A 27,484-nucleotide genomic window follows, 5' to 3' on the forward strand; every position below is an offset into this window, starting at 1 on the left:
ATATGTATTTAGAAAATTCAGTGTCTATATGTACACACATACACAAAGTAGTAACTGAATGTATCATTAGATATGATAGCTAAGTTTTTATTTATTGAGTGATTTCTTCATGCTAAGTGCTATAGAATAATACATCCTCTATATCATTTCCTATCAATCCATACAGTTCTGGTTTTCTTTTCCTCTTTAATGTCTGTATAGTATTACACAACTAAAAGATAAGGAAACTGAGGCTCAGGAGGATGAGGTAACTTGTCCAAATGCACTAGTGAGGGAGAGAGCCAGAACTCAAACTCAGATATGTCTGATTACTAAAACCAGTATCTTAACACCTATATTATAAACCTTATTAAAAAAAAAAAGACATTTGACTCTAGCAGCCACCATATCTAAAATATTATAGAAATACCAATGCGCTATTTACCTTGAATGTAGACTCAGTTTCATTATCCAGGAAACTGACCTAACCTTTAAGTGGTAGAAGGAACAAGATGACAGAGGATGATGGCACAAAGATTCTCCGTTAAAATTATATGTCCCCTGTGTTCTTTCAGAACATCTTAATTACCATAAACCATTTCAACCGGCTTGGATACCTAATGTGCCCACCCAGCAAATCTGAAGTAGACAACTAGAAGATGAGAAGAAATAAAGAGAACCAGAGACACAATGAAGTAACACCTGGACAAAGGGAAAAAATGATGAGAATAGAGTCCCACTGGAAGGGAATTCCACTCGCTAAATCGGAGACTATTTGAGTGTCAAAATAAATAACAACAACAGGTTATAACCCATTAACTACTGGGTTGTTGGAAAAGTCATGACGTATTTTTTCCATCTTCTTTGTTGCAAAAATGCATCATGACTTTTCCGAAAATCCAATAAAACAGGAAACCATAGGGCCAGATAATTAATGAACTGAATGCATTTGATGAGGATGATCGAGTTTCACAGTAGTATCCCTTCTCAGGAGAACCTTAACCATGGAGAAACCGAGAAAATACTATTTTAATAAATGATCAGAATGAACATCAGTAATGAGATAAAACCATGTGCCACATGTTAGAATACAACAAGAAACAGTGCCACCCGTGATATTCCTGCCAAAGACGCATTAACTTGAATCTAATCCCGAGGAAACATTAGACAAATCTAGTCTATAAAACATCTGCACTATCAGCTCTGAAGTATCAAGATCATTAAATTCAAGGAAAGACAAAGGAACTATTCTTCCTGGTTGAAGGAGAATAAACACAATGCATTGCTTTGAACTGGATCCTTCTATAAAGGGCGTTATTAAGACAACTGATAAAAAGTGAAAGGCAGCTGAAGAATAGAGGTAGTATTTTATCAATGTTAATTGTATTTTGATAAATGTATTGTGGTTATATAAAAAATATACAATAAAATATTCAAACGGGATAGAGTCTTATGTTAACTTCCTTTCAAATGACTCAGGGAGGAACACAGTTCTTTTAACTGGCTGCTTCTGTATAAGTTAGAGCTTGTTTCCACATAAAAATATTGATTTTTGAAAAGAATATGTTTAACAACTCTTAATACATACATGTTTTGTAGGTAGAATTTCAGAAAATTTAATAACACAAAGAAAATCAGGTAAATCATCAAAGCATTTCTTAGGGCAGCAGAACCAACAAAGCCAGGGATCCGCTGTCAGCTCCCTCAAGCTGCCAAGGCTCTGAACGCCTTTTTGAATACCTGGGTCTGCCTGAATCCACGGATTTTTATCACAAAGGCTGGCACTGTACCGATAGCAAGGGAGTGAAAGGTAGTCATTTGTGAGTGCAGGTGATTTCTAAATCGCAAGCAAAAAAAATACTTAACATACAACTTGCCAGTGTAACATTAAAATTACTTTCAAATCATCCTATTGATATGTTGATAAATAAAAATTTGAAATGGTATACAAACCATACAACAAAAATATCCTTGTCGTTTTTACAAATGAGATTAAAACATCCCTTTTTAACACTGAAGCTACAAAACGTAGCAGAATTCAATTCCTGTTTACCCTTCAAATCTTTATAGTTTATCAATATAAGCGTACAAAACTCAAAAACTACTTATAGTACCTGTCAAAAGATCTGAACTGCACAGGTTGTTCTACAGACAGGTCCCCAAGAGCTCCGAGGCAGGTTGGCGGCAGAAGGGCAGGGTCCACTGAGACTCCATCGGCTGGGATGCTAACCAAACTTCGGAGGATGTCCTTGACGTTGACATTTTTTGAAACTGGAACTGATGGTGCAGCCTTGTGATCCAACTCATTTCCTCCATCATTTTTGGTTTCCTGAGATTTATTGACTTCTAAAGAAAGAGTGCACAGCACCTCGCTGATGGCATCGGGGCCTGCACTGACACCCGGAGAGGCTGGAGGGGGAGATACATTCACGCTGCTTCCTAAGCCCGTAGCTGTTTCCTCCCCAATGCCCGAGTCCCTCCTTCGGGCAGATGATGTGCTTTCAGATTCTTCTGCTGATGCTGGAGTTAACGGGCTGAACGCTGCTGGCGTGTTTTCTACATCTTCCCCAGAAACAGAAGAAAAGTACAAATAAAAAAACTGAAAACCAATTTTAAAAAGGTATATTCAGGGGCCGGCCAAGTGGCTCAGTTGGTTAAGAGCTCGCTCAAAGGTTTGAGCTCTGAGCAACGGCGGATCAAGTCCTGGCCGGAGCTGAGCTGCTGCTGAGCTGCCAACAGGTGGCAGAATGGCTCAGCTAAAAAAAAAAAAAAACAAAAAAACGGTACAATCAGTCCTAAAGCCATCTATTATTTTAAATTAGAAAATATACAGCATGTTCTAAAAGGCAAACATATATTACATAATTTATAAAATGTACTGACTAAATGTGCCTCTAATCAAAGTAGATGGCATAATAAAAAATAAACAAATATGAATAGCAAAATACCTGAGAAAAGCCTCTAAACTGAACATGACATACCAATGGACAGCAAAACAAGGCTGAAAGCCACTGGCCTACAAGAAAAAGTCCAAAACTCGTAGGACAGAGCACAAGGCTCTTCGATACTGTAAGTCTACTGGAATGCAAACTTCACCAGGAGAGCTGCTGTCTCCTCTCACACTTCCTCTCCAGCGCCTATCACAGTGTCGGGGCCGACACAAGGCCTGGCAAGTAGTAAGCAGTCAATAAATATGTACCAGATGAGCATTCATTTCCAACTTTATTTCCTGCTGCTCATGCCATCACATTAATTTACAACAGCAAATTACCTGCAGTCTGCTGAACATGGGACAATGTTCTGGGCTTCTGTGCCTCTATACATTGCATCTCTTCGACAGTAACCTCGAGACCTCTACCTCAAACAGGTTTCCAGTGCTACCCCTCCTACATGTATGAATAACTCAACAATCCTTAAATAATTCAAGGACCATTTTCTCTCTTTCACGCCCTCCAAGCAGGCGTTCACTCGATTCCAACAAAACGCTCTATCTTGCTACCCCAAGTCGTTGGTTCTCAGTCCTCGCAGCACTTGACAAAGAAGCAGCGGGTGCTTCCAGTTTTTCATCTATCTCGCTGGCTGTTCCTTCTGAATTCGCTTCGCTTTTTCTTCCAGATTTCTTAATTGGACGGACTTAGTACTCAGTCCTTAGTCCTCTTTTCGCTCCTCATTTATTCCCGTAGTGGAGGATTTCCTCTCAAAGTTTTAAATACCATTATATCAAAAAACAAGGAAAGCTCAGACTATTATATGTAACTGCCTACTCTACATTTTCTACGTCTAGAAGACATCGACCTGTTGAAAACTGAATTTATCTTTCCCTGAACATGTTTCACCTTCAGTCTATCCAGCTGCACCTTTAATCATTCTTGACTGTCCTCCATCTCTCACATCACCACACCTAATATTTTAAAATCCCGTTTTTCTATACCATCAAGATATACGCAGAATCTGACTACTTACTGCTCACTAGCTCTACAGCTACGACCCTAGTCTATCTCTAAATCATCTCTTGCCTGGATTACTGTATATATCCTCCTGACTGGCTGTATTATTAGACTGTTATATTAATAAGCCTATTGGCCCATGCTTCGTATTCACCTTCTTGAATCTGGGCTGGGCCTGACTTACTTTAACCAATAAAATGATGCAGAAGTACAACGGGCAAGTTCTGTGCCCAGGCTTTAAGAAGGTCTGGCTGCTGGTGCATGCTTGGAATCCCTGAACATCTCTGTAAGCAGTCTGGCTACCTTGCTGGAGAGAACATGGAGAGAGACCATATGAAGAGAGAGAGACCCTCCAAACTAACGGAGGAAAAGCAAGGAATTCAGCTGAGAGCAAGCAGCAAGGCCCCAGACACATAATCCCATGTAAGCCATTTCAGTCAGTCGGCCCCAGCTCTTGGACCATCCTAGCTGAGCCACTAGATATGAGTAGAGAAGTCATCTCAGACTTCCCGGCCCCAGCAAGCATCATCTGGAGCAAAGATGAATCTTTACCACTGTGCCCTGTCCAAACAGGATCCACAGGATCATAAATGACAAGACTAAAATACTTCAAGTTTTCCCACTAAGCTTCAATGTCATGTGTTACACAGCAGCACATGACTAAAACACTGGGTTTTCCATGCTCTCTAGGGTATATTCTCAACACAGAAGCCAGAGTGTAACTATTAAAAACATTAATGGTAACTCCTATACTCAAAAGCCTCCGATAATTCCCCATTATCCTTAGAGTAAAAATCCACATCCCACTTCTCCTGATCATATTCCTGATATTTTTCCCTGTTTGATTATTTTCTTTTCTTAGTACTTACCACCTTCTAAAATACTGTATAATTTACCTATAACATGTATTTATTTTCTATCTTCTCTCACTAGAATACAACCTCTTTGAGGGCAAACATTTTTTTCCCTTTTGTATATGAATATACCCAAGTACCTAGTATATACCAAATGAATATTTATTGAATAAAAAAATAGCCTCTGTGAAAGGCAGCTACTTCTATCACTGCAGTAGCTGCTTCTCACACTATTCATTTATAACTGGCACCTACTTCTATAACTCCAATTATTACAGTTATTTGCTAATAAATTCTGTCTCTTATAAGAGACTATGAGTTACGTATTCCTCACAACAAATGCTTACACAAAAATGTTTAATACTTTACGTGAAAAGGATAACATCTTCTCACTTTTTAATCAGATGGCTCATTTAAAGAACAGAAATCATCTCCCAGTTACCATTAACTACATGGTACTTAAAATATTTAGTTATTATAAATTTCAGAATCAGTATTTTATCTATTGTAAGGAGGTAACATTTTACCTGAACTTTGGAATATGCCAAGGAATAAAATATGGGAACTTACCAGAGAGTGATAAAGTCACACTTTCACTACCAGATTCCCTGAATGACTGGCTGCGCCTTTCGTGTTGGGGCTCCAAAATGTCTCTGTACTTCGACACCATGAGAACAGAGATAAAATACACAACTGCCAAGGCTAAAAACTGAGCTTGTTTGCTATCCTCCTGAGGAAAAATAAAAGAAGTTGATCATGCCATTAATAAACGTTTTATTTTACATGACGATATTTAACTATAAAACATGTTTATGAATCTTCCAAATTATGCAGAAAATAATGAATTCAACTGAGCAAAAATCACACAAACTCTCTTGGAAAAATGCCCACAGAGGAGAGGTTTTATGCTTATGAAACACGAAAAGGAAGAAGTTGGCTCTTTTTTAAATTAAGTAACTCAATCTGAAGAAACACATCTTAATATACTTTATAATATTCATCAAATGGCAATTATCATTATATATGAAAAATCATTCTTCTAATTATAAGACTTGAAATCTGTAAAATCATCACAATAACAGTTTTCATAAAAGACAAACATTCAAGAGAAGAAAGTAAGGGTATCAGATACATAACAGGATGCCAAAGGAATTCCTAAGAGTATTTTAAATAGTACAGACAACCAAGTGTCCAGGATTGAAAATATAGTGTCTACCAGAAAGAAAAGGACACACTAGGGGGCCGGGCCTCATCCTAAGCTCTACTGCAGATCATCTGTACAGCTGTACATCAGTGACCGCTTCATCCGGTCAAATTCCCCAGCTTCAAAGGAACCCTCAACACATCACTATCCTAAGTAACTTTTCAAAATAGGTTTAAACTTAATTTAAAGGAAAAACTCAAATTTGTCCATCAAATCCTGAAAACGAAAGGTACCTCAAGTAGCAGATAAATTTAGCATAAGGAAAACAAAGAACATTGTTGTCTAGCAGATAAATAAATGGAAACGAATGCTACAAATAAAACTAAAAGTTAATAATTCACTCAAGTTTTGGCACACATCATTTTCAGGGAAAAAAATGAGATATCAGGCTCTACCTGAACATATCAACTTGATACATCAGACATATTTGTAATCTGACAAGAATCTATGGTACTTTTTAGGTTAACGTGTAAAAAGTTATTAATCTTGATGTCAAAGATAAAGATACATTTCTCCTTTTGTTTTAACCATCCCTTTCCCTAGACATGTGTTCCTCCGCCACACAATCCTGTCATCTAGTACAATAACTGATGTTAATGATATCATTAAAAATGTAGGCAAATTACTTACTTGGTCTTAATTTCTTAACCTATTATAAATTATTTATGCCTATCTAAATCCTTATTTAGCCCATTAATATGTTCAATGTTTACTAACTAAACCCCTGAAATAAATTGTGGCTTTTATTGACTATTTCCTGTGAATCAGGCACTATGCTATGTACTTCATACATGTTCCTTAACCCATTTGAACAAGATGAGGCCTAGAGAAGCGATGTAATTTACCAACACCTGTATATTAAGTGAAAAGCAAAAGTGAACTCAGATTAGAGTGATTAAATAACCTGAGCTCTTAACCTCAAGACAGTAATTTCTTTATATTCCCAATCTTACATCATTTCCTTTTTTCATCAAAGTTTACTTAAGGTAGAAGAGGCTCTAGGATATAGTTTGGGGAATATGGACTTTTCTCTTTTCTAAAAATCCTATAAGGTGATTGTATAACTTTTATAATTACAAAAAATTAAAATTATGTTACTTGCAAAAATGGTATGGCAGACATAGGAAATATTCTAATTCTCTGTCCAAATACTATGATATAGTAGTTTGTTGGAAAGTTTCAAAGGGCCAAACCATATAGAGCCAGGATGAGCAGTTTTGATTTTAAGTGTTATGGGGAGATATTAGAGAATTTTTAAAGAAAAAGAGTTATATCATCCATTCTAGATTTTTAAAGATTATTCTAGAAAATACAAAGTTATGGGACAAGAGACTCAACATCTGTTCAAGAAAAGAGAATGGGGAGACCAGGAAGCAGCAATATTTGGTTCCAAAATAAAGCACAGTCAGTAGACGCAGAAAAAAACAAAAGTTGATGGTTTCTTAATTAAAGGAGTAATAACAGCTACCAAAAAGCAAAAAACTGAGATCTAGGGAGGCAGTATAGCCAACTGGCTAACATTAATGTTTCAAGAATCAGACTCTCTAAATCCTTAACCCATTTCCACCTTTTACTACTTGTGTGATCTTAAGCAGATTATTTAACCTAATATTGCTATCTTTCTCATAGGATTATTGTATGAATTAAATGAGATAATACACACAGAGCATCCAATACTATGCTTAATACACAGTTAAGTGTTCAATAACTATTAATTGTACTACTAAAAATTTTATAAATGTATAAAACTTAGTGAAAGACTCAAGAGAGGACTGAAAACACTAGAAAAGAGGAGGGAAAATGAAAAATGGAAGTTATAAAATTTATTTTAAAACTTATATAATATATAGAATATCTAGTACTTAACACACAGTAAGTGTTCAATAAATATTAATTCATGACAATACTCCACAACCAGATGAGTAGGATAACAAATGATTTATTTTCATCGTTATACTTTCTTATATGACTGTACAATTTCTACATGAAACTCAGCCAAAATCAGTTAAAGCATAACTGTTTTTCATTTAAAAAATTTTAAATACCAAACACAACATTTCATCATGCACTTCTACATTATATTTGCACTCCTTTGAGAGAAAAATATCCAATATTCCAGTAAAAAAACAGGTCATTCAAAATTTAAACATTTCATTACTTTCAGAGCATGGCTTCTGGAGTTAAGGCTGCTGAGTCTGAATCCTATTATTTACTGGCTCCATTAGCTCCAACAAGTTCCTCATTCAAGCTCTCTCTGCCTCAGATTAATTTATAAAATGGAAATTACAAAAGTACAAAACTCTAGAAGTTGTTGGACTTAACGGGAAGCACTTACAGTGCTTACTATGTAATAATATGTTATTCCTTTTAGTATCATTACTCTGATATATTAGCGCCATTTATATAAATAATACTTTCCAATATTCTATAATTCTAAAATCACTGTCCAAAGAATTGGTTTGTAGGTCTTCTTAACTCTGCTCAACTATTTTATATCACCAAGACCTTTCATTCTCAATACACTGGGCCTAGGAGAAAATTAAGAGTCAGCTAAGAGAGTATGTGAAAGAAATATTATAACTTACAATGTCTCTGAAGACAACTGCCCTAAGGCGGTTAATATCCATGTCTTGTAGGAGCCTGTCAAAATCTCTTACTGGAGATATACCACCAGTTACCATGTCCACTGGACTCTGAGACAAAAAATATATACATATACATTACACAGATATTCAAAGAAATAAACACAGTATTCCAAGAACCAGAAAAGAAGGCCATAAGATTGTTTTTCCCTGTTTATTTTTCCTACTTCTTTCTCTGTTCTTTTTATGGGTGTTGCGATAGAGGTGTAGGACAGAGCTATGAAGGAAAAAACAAACAGCATGTTCACGCTAACTCACCAAGTACATGAACTACAAATTAACATATTTGAAGGGAAAAGGTATCATAGACACAAGAAAAGTAAACATTCAGAAAAGCAGACAAGATTAAGTATAAGCAAATCTTTACTGAATATTTCAACACAAATATTTGAATGTTATGTCCACAGACTAAAATAACTATTGTAGGACCTCTGTCAGATGTATTTAACTTTATGTTGAAATAAACAAATAAATTGAAGATCTTAATTGTAAAATAAAAGTATGTTTTACTTAATTCAATATTCTGTGTGCTTACCTTTGCTGCGGACTTCCCCACAGGAATCAGGCTGTGCATGGCTCTCTGGCCTTTCGCTGAATCGCCTCTAGCTTTCAGCTGTGAATGCTGCTGACACTCTAAGCAATTTCTTACTGCCACTGCACACACTGTTATTCATTTCAAGGACAAGATCGGGTAAGAAAAGAAAGTTATCTTTAAGATAACGGAACTGACAAGAATCACTACACAAGTTACATAAGGTTTCACTTGAAACAGGTTACCTTCACCAAGTCCCTGAAATGCCCCCGGACTTGCTCACCTGCCTACTGTCGCTTTCTGACTCTGTTAGCTTCTCTGTTAGGGCCCATTGAGAAGAGGGCAACAAAAGTTTTTTTTAAAAAGAAGGAAGGGAGGCAGGCAAGAAGGGAGAATATGGAATACAACTATCAGATTTGGAATCAAGCCCAGGAAAATCACTTTTATACTACTTTCGTCACAGGGTGCATAAAATCAAGTTTGGATCTTCATGACAAAGTGAACACCACACAAGACTGCCCAGTGTGAATCTGTCTCAGTGGTATACAGGTTACTCCCTTAGTGTTGTCATCTTATCCTCCTTCCCCAGCCTCAGGAGAGAACAGGAATGAGGAGACCAGGGATCAACACGTGTGGACTGTTACCAAGCTTACCATCCTCTATGACAGCGGTTCTCAACCTGTGGGTCGCGACCCCTTTGGAGGTTGAACTACCCTTTCACAGGGGTCGCCGGGTACTCATATGTGGGCGTATCTGCATGGAGACGGATAGAGGAGCGGTGTCTCGGTTTCTAAGGCCATCGAAAATATGTGTTTTCTGATGTTCTTAGGCGACCCCTATGAAAGGTTGAGAACCGCTGCTCTATGAAGTGATCTGGGGCAAGTTACTTTCCGAGTCTTATTTCCATATCTAAGAGATGGTGCTGGGGTAGACTGAATTTTCTCTTTATTTTCTTCTACAGCTATGAAAATGAGGGCGAGACAATATTCCCTAGCTTCGGAATCTAAAATTTCTTGCACCTAGTGAAGCACTGCTAATGTAGCCTTGTATTTTCTGCTAATGTAGCCTTGTGTTTTTAATTCAGAAATGTACATTTTTTTACTAAAGTCGCAATACTTTTTAAATATACAAACGCAATGGAGTCTAAATATTTTAATTATATTCCTAATAGAAAGTTTAAGGGAGTATGCTATAACAGAGAAAAAGAACACTAGTTAAACAAACCATTAATTCAAATTCCAACTTCACCAATTACAGGTTTTCAATTTTGATGTTTTATAATTTCTCTGATCTCAATTTCCTCATGAATAAAAAACAAAACAAACAAAAAGAACATTGCTGACTCACTGTGAACATCTTCAGTAATGACAAATGACAGTAGTTAATAAATAATAACTTGTTTTGTGATGCTCACCATTTGAATCTTTTTCACTTAAAATTTTAAAACTTTCTAAAAATTATTATACCATGTTCGTTACAACATCCTAAGTTTAAAAGTACTTTGAACAGCATTTTGAATAACAATAATCATCGCACTAAGAAAGACTAAATACAAGTACATCTCAGTTTATATAATATATTCTTGCTAAATATGAGAAATATTTCATTAATTAGATTTTCCACTTCTGATGTTATATTTTCATAGGTGCCTTATTTCTGAACTGTCTTCATAAGCTATAGCATACAATGGTTTTGCTTCCATGTCCTGGCCCTACCTCCACCTACTTCTCTCCATTTAATATGCAAATTGTTAACAAAGTTTCATTATTTACAACTAGATTCAGGAAACCTTCTGCAGTAAGAAAAAAACTTTGCTTCACCTAAGGAAGCCCAGATAACACTATGAATTGTTTTCATGTATTTTAACTTTTTTTTAACCTAAGAAAGAATTGCCTCCAGGAAAATAACAGAAATTTAATAATCTTATTAACTGCTTTAACAAATTAGCCCACCTTATTTGGATAAAGGTTATACCTAAATGGTACTATTGGGTTGTTGGACAAGTCATGATGCATTTTTGCAATGAAAAACATAGAAAAAAATACATCATGACTTTTCCGACAACCCAATAGCTTAGAACCTTGCTACTCAAGTGTGTTAGTAACAGAAGTACCATAAACATCACCCCAGACTTTTTCTTATAGAAAGACAATTTTAGGCCTAATCCCAGACCCATATAATCTAAACTGCATTTTAAGAAGATCCTCGCAGGTGATTAATGTGAATGAAATACCTTAAAATTTGAGTAGCACTACATGAGAACAACAACAAATAAAAGCGATTATGGGAAGAAGGCTAATGCTGACAAGAATCAACTTAGCAGACTTTTCAAAACATGTCCTTCCTCCTCTGTCCAAGTTCACAGCTACTGTTATTACGACAGCATAGTATGTACCTAAGTCCTTCACTCTCTGAAAGTTAAAAAACGGCATATGACAATTGACTAGCACACATTTGCCCAACAGGAGAAAGACAATTTTCAATTTAATATGTCTGGATTACAGCAAATTTTTAAAGTAAACTCATAACTTATGCATTTTAACAGCTCACCTAAACGGAGACACTGCCGTAAAATTCCTCCAGATGACATATTTTTTTCAGCTTCAATTTCGGTAAAGCCAAGAGAACTTGCAAATATTAGCACATCCACAAGACTGATTATCCTTTGCAAAAATGTCACAGAGGCTTCAATTGAAAGGCCTTGAGTGGGTTCAATATTTTCTAGTTCATGCTGTAAGGAATAAAGTTTGACAATTACATCTATATTCTGATAAAAATCTCATTTTATTAGATATATTCCCTAAAGTCCTAAATTTTATAAAACTCCAGGCTTTCAGAAATCTAGTACAACAGAGCAATTTCCTTATCATTTCATCTAAAAACAAGGCAAAGGAAACAGACAGGTGAAACACCTTCAATCATACTGACTAGCTGACTCATGCCTCAGAAATCAACATTCTTTTTAGTCCCTTCATTCCTGTGGCTTTTGATTTACAGCACCTACGATGCATAGTCACCACCACATTCAAGTTTTAATCAATAAAGATGCACAAAAAGTCATGTTTTCACACCAATTTTATATAGTAGGCAAGTCCTTACTGTAGCCGATGTAGCAGCTGAAAGCAATGGCAGTATACCCCCACAAGCCATGACCATGTTGTCCATCACTTGAGAGATGAGATGAATTGTGTTGTGTACAAAGATGACATTATCACTGCTATTCACGAAGTCCATAACTGTCTTTGTTGAATGGCTGTCCAAAGATAAATGATGTTTATTGATAACGCTAAAGAAAGGAAATCACAATTTGCCTACTTGAGGGGAGGGAGGATAAGAAGGTTCTGCAGCTTCATCTGGAAAGTGGAGGAAAGCTAATGGTGCCGCAGGCATAGGGGGTGCACGCTTCCTCAGAAGATGCGGACCATTCCACAACAGCAGTTACTATCCAAGCCCGTTTCAGTGCTGAGACACAAATACTATTCATCTTACACTTGATAGAAAAGGTTCAACTAAATTATCCTTAACTGGGGACAAAACTGAGAAGTCATGCAGCAAAAACTGAGAGATAAAAGGTGCTAAACGTACTATTAAAAATGAATTTTTTACTAACATTTTCTTAGATAATGCCATGAAGTGCTTTTAAACCAAATAAAAGTAGTATACAAATAACAAAAACAAATTAGGCACTTTTAAAATCATAAACCATAATGGAGGATAATCTGACATACACAGGTTTTTAATGTCAAAAATACACTGGAGAATTGGATGTTATACTTAAATCCCAATTTTTTTTTTTTAGTACTTCTAGTAGTAAACCCACTTGGTAGATCTACCTTCAGGTGAATTATATACTGTACAATATGCCACAGGAAATGTTCAGCAAATTTTTTAAAAGAAAAATATCCCCAATTTTCAAGTTTTTGTAATCCAGACAGGGTAAGTCATTTTAATAATGGAGGGTAATTGTCACCCCAATAAACTTTAACAAAAAAGAAAAAAAATTACAAACAACTGAAAGCAATAATAATAATAATAATAATAATAATAATAATAATAAAAAAGAGTAAAAGTTAATTCAGTACAACTTTATGATAGGAATAACTTATAATCTACTTTTTAACCAAATATCTGTAATTAACCAAAAATGTTAACTATATAAATTCCTTTGAAAACAAAGACTTAAGTTTATACACATCTTCTATAACAAACTTATGGACAAACCTTCTCCACATTTGTATATCTGTTTCTATTGAAAATAACAGATCAGTGAGCAATCGTTGATGCATTTGAGACCATTTGAACTCAGGAATACGAAACATAGATCTGGAATCCCTCCTTTGTCCATTAACGGCCTCTGGTGCTGTTTCTGGCCCTGACTGTTCCTGTTGCCTTGATGTCTAATACAGAAAAAGAGTAATAAAACAAGTTCAATGGCAAGGGAAGGAAGGAATTAAGTAATTTAATAGTTTCTATGCAATTAATCTAACGAATACATTTTAGGATACCAAATAGGAGAAAAATGATCAATGAGTAGCAATATTTTAATACATTCGAAGCAAAGTTACCAAATGTGCTAAACTACCACTATTCATCAATTAGCTTGGAACCATGTTAATATTACCACCAGCTAATGTAGCATTTTATAAAGGAATCAAATTCTTTGAGTATCGCATACTCATGAAAGAAAGGTATTATGTGGATTATAAATTGGCTGTTAATTAAGAACAAAAATAAAGACAATAGAATGAAGAACAAACCAACAGGAAAGAGGAAGACAGAAGCGAGTTGAATCAAGTGGGACAGCGGGAGAGGAGACCACCGAGCCCCTCCATCTCACAGAGGCACCTCCTCCCTCTTATATAGTAAACAAACCATATGGAACGATTTTAAACCACATACTTTGTATAAAAATTATACACGGGCAGGTGGTTCGCCAGGAAAGTAGTGCTAGATTTTGTTGTATAACTAATGTGCTAACTATGATTGGGTTATCAAACGCAGGGTGAAAGGCAAGCATTTCCAATGTTTGCTTTAGAAACTAAAACTATGCCAATCCTGAGACTTGAAAGTGGTGATTTTTGGTGATGCTGTGGTGAAAAGAATAACGATAAAGCTGCCATTAAAAGAACTCATACTAAAAGCCAAACCCTGCATTAAAGAAACAGATTTACATTCATTGCAATTACGTAATTGCACATAAGATATAACCAATTCCAAAATGGAAGTATATACACTTATTCTATTTTAATTCGTGCAAATACATTTCAAGAAGACAGTAAGAATAATCACCTCAAGCGCAGGTTGATGAGGTTGCGATGCTTCCATGTTTGTACTGGCCTTCAATTCCAGTCTCTCAGTATCTGTGGCAACGCTGGAAACATCCAACTTTGCAATCTTCTGCTCAGAAGTACTGAGAGACTCCACATTACCATGAGAATCATTAGTTAGTTTGGTTTCTCTAGCAAAGTTGGTTGTTTTCTTCCCTTCCTCCGGCAGCTGACCAGCATCTGATTGTGCAGTTGCTCGGGAAGCAGAAGTGTCTGGTGAGGTAGCTGAAGACCCTGACGCAGTCATAGTCAAGATTCCGGAATCTTTAGAATCTTGAGTTTCAGTATCAGTTTGCTTCTTACTTACAGGTTCCTCCTCTTGAAATTCTAATTTTTGGTCATTAGGAAACATGTCGAGTCTTTCACTGGCTTTACTTGTAGCTGGAGACAAACTATTGTTTTGGAGCTCTGTGGGTAGGCTGGCTTCCTCATTAGGACTACTTTCCACCTTCAGCTCTACATAGTCATCATCATCTTCTTCTTCTCCTATAGACTTATCCAGTAATTCGGGCACCTCTGAGGCATCCTCTTCTGAAGGGGAACTTACAGAAGCACTTACTTCACTGACAGTCATGTCTTTTCCAGTTGTTTTCACAGTATCAGAAGAAGTGGTCCCAGCTTCTATTAAGTCAGAAGATACTTCTAAATCACCTGCGTTAATTGTTTCATTTACAGGTGTTTCTTCTAAAGGGACTTCATCCAGTAACTCCTGATTTTCTTGCCCTGTTTCTCCTCCTCCGTTAGGCGTATCATGAGTTTGTGGTTCAATGTTGGATGCAGAGTCGACTGAACTTGTCTTCTCAGTACTTGACTTTTCATCACTATCTCTGGCAACATGGGCAGACACAGGAGAATCGTTTGTATCTGACTGCTGGGATCCTACCGAAACGTTTACATCCCTGCCGATGCCGGAGACTGCTTGAACTGAACTTGAAGAATATTGCTCTAGTTCTTCATCAACAGTTCCCTGGTGCTCTCTAAATATATTGGCAAGGTTTTCTTTGTGTATTTCAAAAGTGACCTAGATGAAAGACACATAATCAGTCAAAATGTGCAAAAGAAATGAACAGAGCATAGAGAACATAAAATATAGTATTTAACAATTTTTCAAATACATGGCTTATATAATGCAATAAAACAATTTTCCTGTAGTATCCTTATAAAATGATAATCACAAAATTCTAATCAAAAAAAATTATAGCTAACCTTAATCCTAACAGGTAATATGGCATCGAACCACATAGAAAACACCATTATTTAGCCTATTCTTAAAGATGCATAGAAGAAGACACTATTCTAACTGGCCTTTACAACTTGTACTAGGATCTATGTATGTACCATCGAGTAGTGCTTAGTGAACTAGATTAATACATTGTTTCAACTGCAATGAAAACCTATTACCCCATGATATATCCTCAGCAGATACATATGTCCAAATAAATGGAAAAACAATTAGAGGAAAAGCGTCAGAGTGCTATGATTTTTAATGTCAAAGATTTATAATTTTTCTATCTCGTCAAGGATTGCTATCCTATACCCAACCATTATGTGATTGCCACTGGTGTTTCAATGAGAAAAGCTTCTTAAAAAAAGTATAACACATGTAGAAAGTATAGGCATAATTATAGTTTGCCAATGTGTGAATTGTTTGTTCCTGTAACCTACATTATTAAAACACATATAGTGGGCCGGCCGAGTGGCGCGATGGTTAAGAACTGGCATGGGACGCCAGAGGGCCCCGGTTCGGATCCCACATATGAGGGCCAGTGACACTGCCCTCTATAGCTAAGATGCTGAACAACAGTTCAACCTGGAGCTGGGCTGCCATGAGTTGCCAGCGATGGCGTAGGCTGCAGCCCCTGTGGCAGTGGGTTGCCATGGGCTACCATGTGTAGCCAGCAGCCAGCGTGAGCGCCAGCAGCCAGGGTGAGCGGCCAGCAGCCAGCTTCAGCGGCCAGCAGCCAGGGTGAGCAGCCAGCAGCCGCAGTGAGCGGCCGTCCAGAAGCCTGCGACTGATCTGCCTCGCCCGGGGAAGAGAGCAAGATGGTGCCAACTTGGGCCAGTGAAGAAACGTCCCCCACAACTAGACTGAAGAACAAAAGGACAGCAACTTGTCTGTTCCTCTTCCCCTCCCCGCAATTCCCCAGCACTGTTCCCATCCCCCCAATTCCCCAATAAAAATCTTTAAAATATATATATATATATATGTATATATATGTATATATATATATATATATATATATATATATATATAGTAAGCTGACCCGTTAGTCAACAAACCTTAATTGGGCTCTAGTTTGGAAGAGTGGCAGTATTATAGATGCCCAAAGATCCACAGGCCTTTCTGAATCACAGGTTGTTTATACACATGGATACAAGGCAAACAAAAGTATAAATAAAATGCACATATCCTTCTATAGCTATTAAGTAGCCTTTACTCATCACATGCTAGTACAATTGTGCCATAATGTGGTACAGCTAAAAATAAAAATGTTTAGAAGTAAACATTTTCTTAATAGTAAATATTTGGGGGACTTCTTTGAATATTTCAGAATGAAATTCATGTATTCAACACCAAAGAGTAAAATAGCATTGCAACATTAACAAAATATTGCTTTCTTTTACTCCCACAAAGCCAATATTTTCTTTCAACTAAATGTTTTGATCAATTCCTCATTTATTCAGCATAATGTATCTGCCTTAATGGAACTAGTCATTGACTTCTGTGCTGCTCATATTTTTCCTCTCTAAAATGGGTAGTGCAAGGGTAAATACAAACTTAGAAAAATTAAAATTTTCCCTGGTGCCAAAAGGGAAAGAAAACTCCTTCTAGTCTCTCTAGTATTTCCTTTAGGAAACCTGAGTTGTAAATATTCTCTCTGGTCCTTTGAGATGTATATAAACCTTCTTAAAAGATCATAAACATTTACTTTTGCTAGTTCTGCATCCTGGGGATGTCTTTTCTGAGGGCACTGGAACCATCCCTTTGAAATAAGAACACCAAGGGTGATGGGGCCCTGTCCCCTGTAAAGGCCTAGGTACCTGACTCCAAAATGTAACCTCCAGCTTGTCAAAAATTCACATGAAAATTAAATTTTCTTCGGGTAAAAACCAGTACATATATATCATGGATGGTATCTGCCTCGCCATTTGTAGTCTAATCTGTTCTAAACAGTGCTTTGTCTTTCCTAAGCAAACCAACTTGTTTAATTTCTTTAATAAATACAAATATTAAAAATACTTTTAAAATTCTGAAGTTGACTTTCAAATTTCCCCTCAGTTTACCCCAATAGTCTAAAAGCTAAATGGCAATTGAGCAATTATCACTCTTGTTATCTTTTTTTGATACTGTTTTCCTAAAGGTATCTGTGACCGATAATTCCTAATTAATTACCAGATACTGTTCTAAATTACCCAGCTAAAAGACTAGTCATTAATCTTCACAATCATTTGATAGCTAATCTATAGCTGTTTGTAATGTTTAGAAAGCACTTCTATAAACTACTAAAGATACTCATGAGCTAATACCTACATTTCTTTTGCCATTACTTTCAACTTAATTAGCACTTAAAATTACTAATTATGAGATAAAAGATGAATACATCAAGGGATTAACAGTTTAATCATATACTTAAAATTTTTAACCTATAAAAATTTAGACTTTTAAATGTTAGGTAATGTTCAGGAACTGGCTTTCTTTTTCAAGCAAATTCATCTTTTTCATTCTATTTTATTTTCCTATTGAAGTACCAACTGCACATGATATGCTCACTTCTAATTCTTAGGTTACCAATCTTTCCACAGTTAATAAGATACATCTTTAAAAATAGCTGCATCTTTCCATATGAAGAATCAAAAAGCAGAGCTCAATATGATTACCACACATAACAAATCTTTACAAAGACTCTGACCCAACACCTTGCAACAACAATAGTATAAGGTAACAGATGTAATAGTTAAAATCAAATTATAAATATCTGTATGTTCATAAGTACTTACTGATCTACTTTATGCAAAGCACCTTGAATACAAATCTAAATACTCTAGTTCACACCGAAGCTCTAAAATGCTCCCCTAATGCAACCCGGCTAGAGAGGTGTGAAGCAGAAAGCCTAGGCTATCCTAAGAAAACTACGTAAGGGAATTAGTCACAAAAATAACATTGTAAATTCAGTAACAAAGGGAAATAATCCCATGAGAAAAACAAGTCACAGACATAATAAGCACTATACTTATGGAATATACATTATATTCATCATGTAATAAACTTAAAAACATTATTGAATAGGTAGTATAATTTGATAGGGTCCAGAACGCAACACTCCAAATTACGGCATGCTGGTATACTGAATATTTTAAGATGAAGCAATTTGAGAAGCAGCAGAGACAGGAGCCACTCTCTGACCTCTCCATTCTCCCGACGCAGGTCACAGGCACCGCAGGTACCAAAGACCTCTCTGATCTGCCCCTCTCCCCAAAGCGTCTCTAGTGAGGGGTGCCCTCCCTATACCCAAAGGGACATCCTAATCTCAGAAGACAGAACAATGCGAAGAGGAAGCCTAACCAACAGGCCTTGCTCAGTTTCCCTCAGTGGCCTAGCATTGACTCATACCCTCTGTCCTATCACATTTTCCCACAAGTTCCCACCCTTTATCAAACCTAGTATAAAAATGTTCAGGCTTATCTGTTTCTTCAGGTCTCCATTTCCTCATGAAGGATCCCAAGTCACATAAAGCTTATATTAAGTAAATTTATATGCTTTTCTCCTACCAATCTCTCTTTGTCAGTTTAATTTGCAGGCCCAGCCAGGGGCCCTAAGAAGGTCAAGGAGAAGTTTTTCCTCCCCTACAATTTACATGATTCAAACCTAAAACAGTACAGAATGTAAAAGCCTCCCCCCGCCCTCCACCCCGACACCGGTCCTCACCTGTACAATTCCCCCGACAAACAGGTAATCAGTTAATTTCTTATGTATCTTTCCAGGATATTTTTGTGCATATACACACAAATATAAATTCTCATTTTCCCACTTGTTTTACTCATTAATATCCACTATACACCATTTCACTCTTTTGTCACTTAACATAACATGATCTCAGGGTTTTTGCAGTCCCTGACAATGGGTAGGCTGAACATAATTTTTATATATCTAAAGTACTTTTTACTTAGTCTTCTATGGGTTGTTTGATCATGTCTTTTGTCTATTTTTCTATTGGGTGGCTTTTCCTATCTATCTCAAAAGCACATTGGGAATGCTATCTTAGCTCTGGTTCTCCATGGTTTTTCTGAATTTGTCATTTGCAATTGACTTTGTTTATGGTATTATTTTATGGTCAAAAAGGGTTTGTTTTAATGTGGTAAAAATTATTAGTCCTTTTTTCTCTTTAATGGTTCTAGATTCTAAATTAGTTACAAAATTCTTATATACTGCAAGGTTACAAAAGAATCTTCGGTATTTTCTACCACTTTTATAGTTTCTTCATCCCAGCCCCCATGCCTTTAATCGGTCCATATGTTAAATTTCCTGGTGCTCCAACTTTTTTTTCCATAGATGAATCCTCTATTGTCCCAACACCATTTATGGACTAATGCACCTTTTCTCAGCTGATGTGAGGTGCATCCTTTATACTATACTAAAGTCTTATGTGGTGTTCCATATATTTCTGCACTTTCTCTTCTGTTACCTGGTCAGCCTACCTTTTCATGCTACATTTTTTACATTACTGATATTTGGTAATACATTTTATTACTTGGTAGTATTAGTCCTCTTCTCATTGCTCTTTACAGTTTTCCTACTCTTGTTTATTTTGCCTTACTTTTCTTTAATAATTAGCCTACTGTTTTCCCCTACCAAAAAAAAAATGATTAGTATTTTCTAGAGATTTCACTAAATTTATAAAATAATCTAAATAAATGTTAAGTTACCACAGCTTTATGATGTTGAGTCTACCTAACACAGGAAATATGTTTTTCCACTTGTTCACGCCTTTTGTGTGCCCTTTGTGAATGTTTTAAATACTTTTCAAGTAATTCAAAGTATAGTTTAGATACACACAAGATATTACGGGCAGCATACAAAAATTACATAATTATGCCTAGAAATACTTGGAAGTACCAGGAAGATGCTGACATTTAAGTTTGGACTTCATGAATACTCACTGGCAAGACAGAAAAAGATTAAGAGCAAAGGGAGATGACACGCAGAAGTTTTTAGATGTGCCTAAGAATGGATAATAAAAGAAAATGGTTCATTACACACACTAAATTATTTCATAAAGCAATAGATTAAAGCATTTCTAGGAGTGGTGAGTAATGAAAACAATAAGTAAGCAGTGGGGCTGGTAAGTAGGTATTGAGCTATGAAGGGCTTTGTGAACCATGAGGAGTCAAAAGTTTACCATACACGTAAGAGCAGCTTTATTTATTGACTGCTTAAAAAGCCAACTATATGATTTAACATAGAGACACTGAGAAATTATTTTTAATGAATTTGGCTTGTAAACCATACTATCCTACATATATAACTTAAACCCACTACAAAAAACAAAGACTAAAAAAGGGACAAACCTATATATTACATACAATCTGACCAAAAAAGGGAAAAAGCAAATTCAAAAGTAATACAATTATATTTTTTTTATATTGACAGATTCTTTCCTTAATCAAACTTTAGTCAGTTTCCTCTGAGGTCTCTTCTAAAATAAGCTCTGTCCTTACCAGACCTGCACCTCTGAGTTTCAGCAAGACTCCAGCTAAGTCAGTTTAGAAACACTCCCCGCTCCTTAATATCTGATCACCCCGATAGCTGATCAAATTCCTCCTCCTCCCCCATCACCAGGTGACAGCTCATCAGCCTGGGCTGCCTTCTGCAGAAATCCTGTTTCAAGTTCGCATAACCAGAATCTCCCCATCCCAGGTGTTTCCTTAGTTCTCTTCCATTGACTGAACCCCGTCCCCACTCCTACCCTACTCCTTGGCTATAAACCCCCCCTTTTCTTTTTTGTATTTGGACCTGAGTCCAGTTCTACCCTTTTCCTCTATTAAGATAGTTTCTGAATAAAACCTGATTTTGCTGCTTTAACTACTGTCTGACTCCGGTTCTCTTTAACAATATTTTATATGACATTCTACATATGCTATATTAATATAGTACCATTCATTCTCAAAGGCTTTAAATTAATTTTCAGTATATTTTTTTAAAGTTACCACAACAATTTTTCTGAATAGAAGTTTTGAGAAATCCAGAATATGAAAAGTACACCAATTCACTCAATTATTTCCCCCTAGAATTTTAAGTGGTCTAATATTCTGATATTACATCAAAGTTACAAATTTTAATCTGAAGTTTATCTCTTTTAGTAAGTAACCCTAGTAAATATAAAAACAAAATTTGTCCTTTCATTAAATGATTTTTGAGTAACATTCCCTGATTAACACCAAGTGAGTATGCAATTTAAACAGAAGCCTTCCAACCACTCAGTATTTTGTTAATCTCTATAAAAATCATACTAACACATGGAAGCATTAATTTTTTTAATTTATTGTTATAAATATATTCTGCCCTCAAACTTCCCTGAAGTATGTATGAAAATTTCTATCTAATCAATATTGCTCCCCTGTTCTACATGCTTAAAAATACATGTGATAAATACAAGTTACACTCATTTTGGAGAGCAATGCCAGATATGTTTAAATACTTATCACATTCGCTGAGATATACAGAATGTTTACTACACACTATCTTAAGCATTTGACATATATGACACACTTAATCTTCAGAACAACCTGAAAAGACAGGGATCCTCTTTTTATATTGATGAAGATAGGAAGCATGGTGACACAAAATAATATCACACAGTTAATATATTTCTCATCTTTTCTTTAAAAATAAAGTCATCTTGACCAATTTTATTTTCTTAAGAACAGTCCAGACAGGTGCTTTCATACAAAGCAAGAGGATAAATTAGTACAAATTTTTAGATAGCAATTTAGTAATATCTACCAAAACTTTTTTAAAATGAGCAGATACTTTCTTCTGGAATGACAGGAATTTACCCTATAAGAGATAATAGGGGCAGCTTCATCACTGCTCAAAGATAAGAGCAAGTTAAACTACGGTGTATATGCAACACATTGTAATACGAATCAATAGATTTTTAAAATATCACCTCCACCATTTTTTCCGAATAAGATTTTGGAGAATGCCAGAATATGAAAAATAAACTAGAATCATTTACTCAATCACTCCTTATTACAAGTGGTCTGACTGCGTTCACGTGTTACATCAAAGCTGCAACTGCTGCTCTTAACTTTACTTCTCCATAATACGATGCATGTATACACACCTAATAACATGCAGCCATTAAAATTCATGTAAGGAACCATCAAAACAAAGCAGAAACAGAAGACTCATAGAAACAGAGACCAAACAGATGGTTGCCAGAGTGGAGAATGGTAAGGTGATGGGTGAAAAGGTGAGCTGGAATAGAGCCAATAATATTGTGATAAGTTTGCACAGTGACAGGTGATTACTAAAATTAAGCGCCGTGATCACATTGTAAGGTATATAAATGTCAAATACCTATATTGTACACCTGAAACTAATATAATATTGTACACCAACTAAAATAAAAATTAATTTAAAAAAATGAAATTCCCCAATGCTGGTAAACCTAAAGGGAAGCAGGTATACACCACTGGTAACAACGTATTGGTGCAGAAAGCTCTAAAAAGCAATGTGGCAGTATATACAGGAAGCTATAAAAATATCAGAATACCTTCTTGACACCTTGGAAACTAAGCTAAGAAGGAATGGGGTAAATGAGAAAAGGAACAAGTAACTATTACCAGTCCCTCTATCCTCCAGGTACAGAGTAAGGCACTGTACATTCATCACTCGCCTTCATTTGCATTTTCTGATAAGTGAATGGAGAGTCAGAAAAGTTCAATAATGTGCCCAACTTTTTCCATAGGGAGTTATATCCAGGGCTGCCTGAGTCCAAAGTTTTTTCCACTACAACGCGTGGACTGCCTAAACATCGCATCATGGGTGCCCCAATTTTTCTTGTAATGTTCTAGAACAGGGGTCTGACAACTACGGCCCCCAAAACAAATCCAGCTGCTGTCTGTTGTTCTAAATAGTTTTATTACAACACACAAAAAGTAAAATAAAAAATTCATGTAAGAAATATATAATTAAATGAAATATTGCAAAATATGATCATAGTTTTCGTAAGAAAATAATTAAATGTGTGTGTGTTGATGCATTTAACAGAAGACTGGAAAGTCTTACACCAAAACGTTAATATTAAGTCATACACAAGTGAGTGGATAACAGGTGATTCTTGGTTTTTGTGTGTATACATTTGTACTAGGTTCCTGACTTCCTACAATGAACATTATTTTAAAATTAAAAAATAATAATAAATACTATTTGGATAAAAAATTTAAAGCTAAAGAATACGGTACTTTAGCAATTAAGTATAAAACGGTGACAATCCATGAAACATGGAAATTTTATAACAAAATTTACTAAAACAATATGCAAGTTTTTATTTTTATTATAAAGCCACCATGAACACACACAACACATAAACACATGCATATTTATATATGCCAGTGTATACCTTGTGATTTTAAAAACAATCCTATTAAGAAACCACTAAGAATTCTAACAAAACTGATTTACACCTGCTTTTCACCCAACTGTACCTTCTTTTGATATAAAAAAAATGCCTAACATTTATGTTTAAGACATTTCATCACATCAGCAAGTAAAATCTTAAGATATTTCAAATAATCCCATATAATTAAATACTTCACCCAAACTAGGTGAAAATTATAAATCATATTTTATTTTTAACTCAAGTGTGAATAACTTTTACTTTTTGATTATTTTAAGGCACAGACCCATTCTACCTATGGCAAAAAATACTAGACAAAATATAGTATATAAAGGTGTTAGTTCTATTTGTTAAAAAAAAGAAATTTTTGCAGTTTTCATAATTCAGAATATACTAAATGACAACAGAAATATAAACAGAAACAGTTTAGCAAACCAAGTGAAAACAGTATTATATAATTACTCAACATAGTGTTCCATTTGAATCATAAAAAAAGAGAAAAAATAAATAAATACTGAATACCTAAAGAACACACAAGAAAATAATGGGATTAAAAGGTTACTTTTAACAGGCACACATCTGAAACCCTGAGACCGAGGTAACCAACATATTGCAGTTATACCAGAAGAGCCTATTACTACTTATGAAACCAAGTTCAGCTGTTGGAGGGGAGGAATACAGTGACAAACAGCTTCTGTGCTACAAAGGTGGCAGGAAATCTATCAAACTGGACAATAAAATTGCAATTGAGTTTCTTTAGGTTTTTATAGCAGCTGAATGTATCCTGATGTAACTCTGCAAAAGCTATCCAATTCTGCAACATTAGTTTTTTACACACCAGTTCTTTATCAAGAACCATGTTGTAAATTTGATACTGAGATTTAAATGTCTGCAAAAAGAAAAAAAATTAACATATCTCAGTATCACATGCATGAAAATATTTATAAAGGTTTAGAATGAATATTTTTAGAGAAAAAAATTTGGTTCCAATAATTCCAGCAGAATTTTTAACAGCAATGCTACAAATTGTTCACCTACTTATTGAATCACTTAAGCTCCTTCCTACACTTCATTAAATATTGATTTGAAGAACCTTAAAATGTAAATTGTGCATTTTATCTTAAAAATAGATGTCAAGATATTAAAATTCAAAAAAATTAACAGCAATATTCAAATAAATTGCATTATATAAACCTTATGAAATAGAAAAGCTTTTAGTCAATAAAGGACATTCACACAAATAAAACCAAACAAAATTTATTAGACATTAAAGGTGAAACTAATTAAAAAAATAAATAAAAATAAAAATAAACTGTACTAGTTCTAAAAAAGAAAAATTAAAGATGAAAAACCACAAGAACCATCTTGTAACTTCAAATTTTTCTTTTCCCTCTCATAGAGTTAAATAAATTTAGCATGTGTTTTTAAAAGTATACTTTAACAGCAAAAAGTGACAGATCCAGTTTTACTCAGATAAAAATACTCCAGTTAACTTAATCAGCCTTTAACTTTATAATTGTAATCCTAAAACTTGAGTCAAAGACTGGTTCTTGGCCCAAAAATACACAAAAGAGGCCTCTCAAAAAGCAATCATTTTCTTTGCAAAGGTTTTAATATCTGTTTAAAGCCATAAGTCACTGGACTAAAGAAAAATATAAACCGATTAATAAAAAATATATATATATATATATATATATACATATGTGTGTGTGTGTGTGTGTGTGTGTGTGTGTGTGTATCTATCTCACACAAAAAGTAAAACCTCCTTTGGGTTTATTGGGTATATATTGAGTCCAAAAAATACTGATTTCAAATGCTACATAACAGTAATTCATATTTCTTCCTTTAACATTCTCTGCACCATAACTTATGCTCCCAGAAAGACCAAGAAAGGTTTTCCTTTATTTAAAAAAAAAAAAAAAGTATTAAGGGGCCTTAACTGGGGTCCATATTTAATTAATGTAGAATTCCTCTATCTCCATACTTCTAAAGAGTATATCATATTATAGTAGCAGCTTAGTATGAAAATGGGAAGGACCGAATTTTGTAAAACTTAGTAAAAATAATTCCCTGTACACTACAGAGGTGCTCATAATTTAAAGTGACTAAGAAGAGCTTTTTTAAAATACAGATTTCTGGGAACATTCAATGAGACTAAGATGAACATTCTTAAGTGGGGTCCAGGAAACTTGAATAAAATAGAACACCCCTAATTACTCTGATGAGGTAATCCCCAACTCATACTATGTATAATTGTGGCCTAAGAACTTTAAAGGCAGCTGATGCAGCTATTTCATGAATCACTGATAAGAGAAGACTGAGGCGCTAAGGCACACACAAGATGGCATGGTGCCATGTGACAGTCAAACCAAATAGCTCCAAACAACGAGGATGCAGTTCTTCCTTCTCCTTGCTGCAACAAATATTTAATGTGCAACTGCTACGTACTCAGCACTATGCACAGTTTCATGGGAGATAACAAAGGAGTCTAAAACATTTCATCCCTGCTGATGAGAGCTTACAATTAACAGCAAAAATAAGAACTCCCTTTTAACCAATAATGTATGAAATTTTACAGAATTATCTATGATGAAAGGCTAGTCTACATTTACTATATCACTCATTACTGCTCTTCTTCATGTACATTACACATTTATTCCTTCCTGTCTTGTTTTTTAAGTTTTCTTAGACATATATTATCTCCCATATTAGAAACTAACTTCTTTCAGGATCCGTTCCTAATTCATCTTTCTTTCATGGCAATCAGAAGGTACTCAAATAGAAGAAGATAGGAAGAACAAGAGAGAGAAGTGGAAAGGAAAACAAAAAAAAGAGGAAGAATCAAGGTAGGAAGAGGAAGAAGAGGAGGAGGCAACGGGAATAAGACCTGGACACAGAGTAACTGAAAATGAATGAGCGGCCACAGCGGGTCAGACCTGCCAAGAGAAAGAAGGGGAGGAGGGAAGCAGAGACAAACAGACTCACTAAGGACAAAACAGAGCAAAAGAGAAACAGGTGGGGGAGAGGGAGAAGGCAGGGGTACAGAATGAGTGGAGGGATGTTTCAAGGAAGAACAGAAGAGAAATAGGAATCGAGAGGCGGGAGATGGTGGCTAAGAGAAGAAAAGCAGACACAAGTGACGAGGGAGAGAGCTAGCTAGGCAGTGACAGAGGGTGGCCCAGGCAGCACCAGGGACCCGGTCAATGCCAACAGCCAGCGTGCAGCATGTAGAAGATTGGTGAGTTGGAGGCTGGGAGCGAGAAGGGATGGGGGAGAGAGGGAGTAAGGAAGTGAGGCAGACAGGAAGCGAGAGGAGAGAGGCTAGGGAAGAGAGGGAAGGTGGGGGAATCACATGGAGGGGGGAGGGAGGGAGGGA

At 35.7% G+C, this 27,484-nt stretch overlaps 1 protein-coding gene across 1 annotated transcript in view; it reads right to left on the reverse strand.

Annotated features, from left to right (window-relative positions):
* The window catches only part of LRBA (LPS responsive beige-like anchor protein), a 610,319-nt gene that overhangs the window by 466,603 nt on the left and 116,232 nt on the right, over positions 1-27,484 (reverse strand). Inside the window, exons 23-31 of the mRNA XM_019641170.1 lie at positions 14,448-15,506; positions 13,380-13,555; positions 12,258-12,411; positions 11,709-11,889; positions 9,162-9,289; positions 8,570-8,677; positions 5,351-5,510; positions 2,094-2,541; positions 1,657-1,763 (exon numbers count right to left, since the gene is read on the reverse strand). Of these exons, the coding sequence (XP_019496715.1) occupies positions 1,657-1,763; positions 2,094-2,541; positions 5,351-5,510; positions 8,570-8,677; positions 9,162-9,289; positions 11,709-11,889; positions 12,258-12,411; positions 13,380-13,555; positions 14,448-15,506 (2,521 nt within the window). The remainder of the gene's footprint in view (positions 1-1,656; positions 1,764-2,093; positions 2,542-5,350; positions 5,511-8,569; positions 8,678-9,161; positions 9,290-11,708; positions 11,890-12,257; positions 12,412-13,379; positions 13,556-14,447; positions 15,507-27,484) is intronic.

The sequence above is a fragment of the Hipposideros armiger genome, unplaced genomic scaffold (assembly GCF_001890085.2).
Source record: "Hipposideros armiger isolate ML-2016 unplaced genomic scaffold, ASM189008v1 scaffold_58, whole genome shotgun sequence".
Taxonomy (NCBI): domain Eukaryota; kingdom Metazoa; phylum Chordata; class Mammalia; order Chiroptera; family Hipposideridae; genus Hipposideros; species Hipposideros armiger.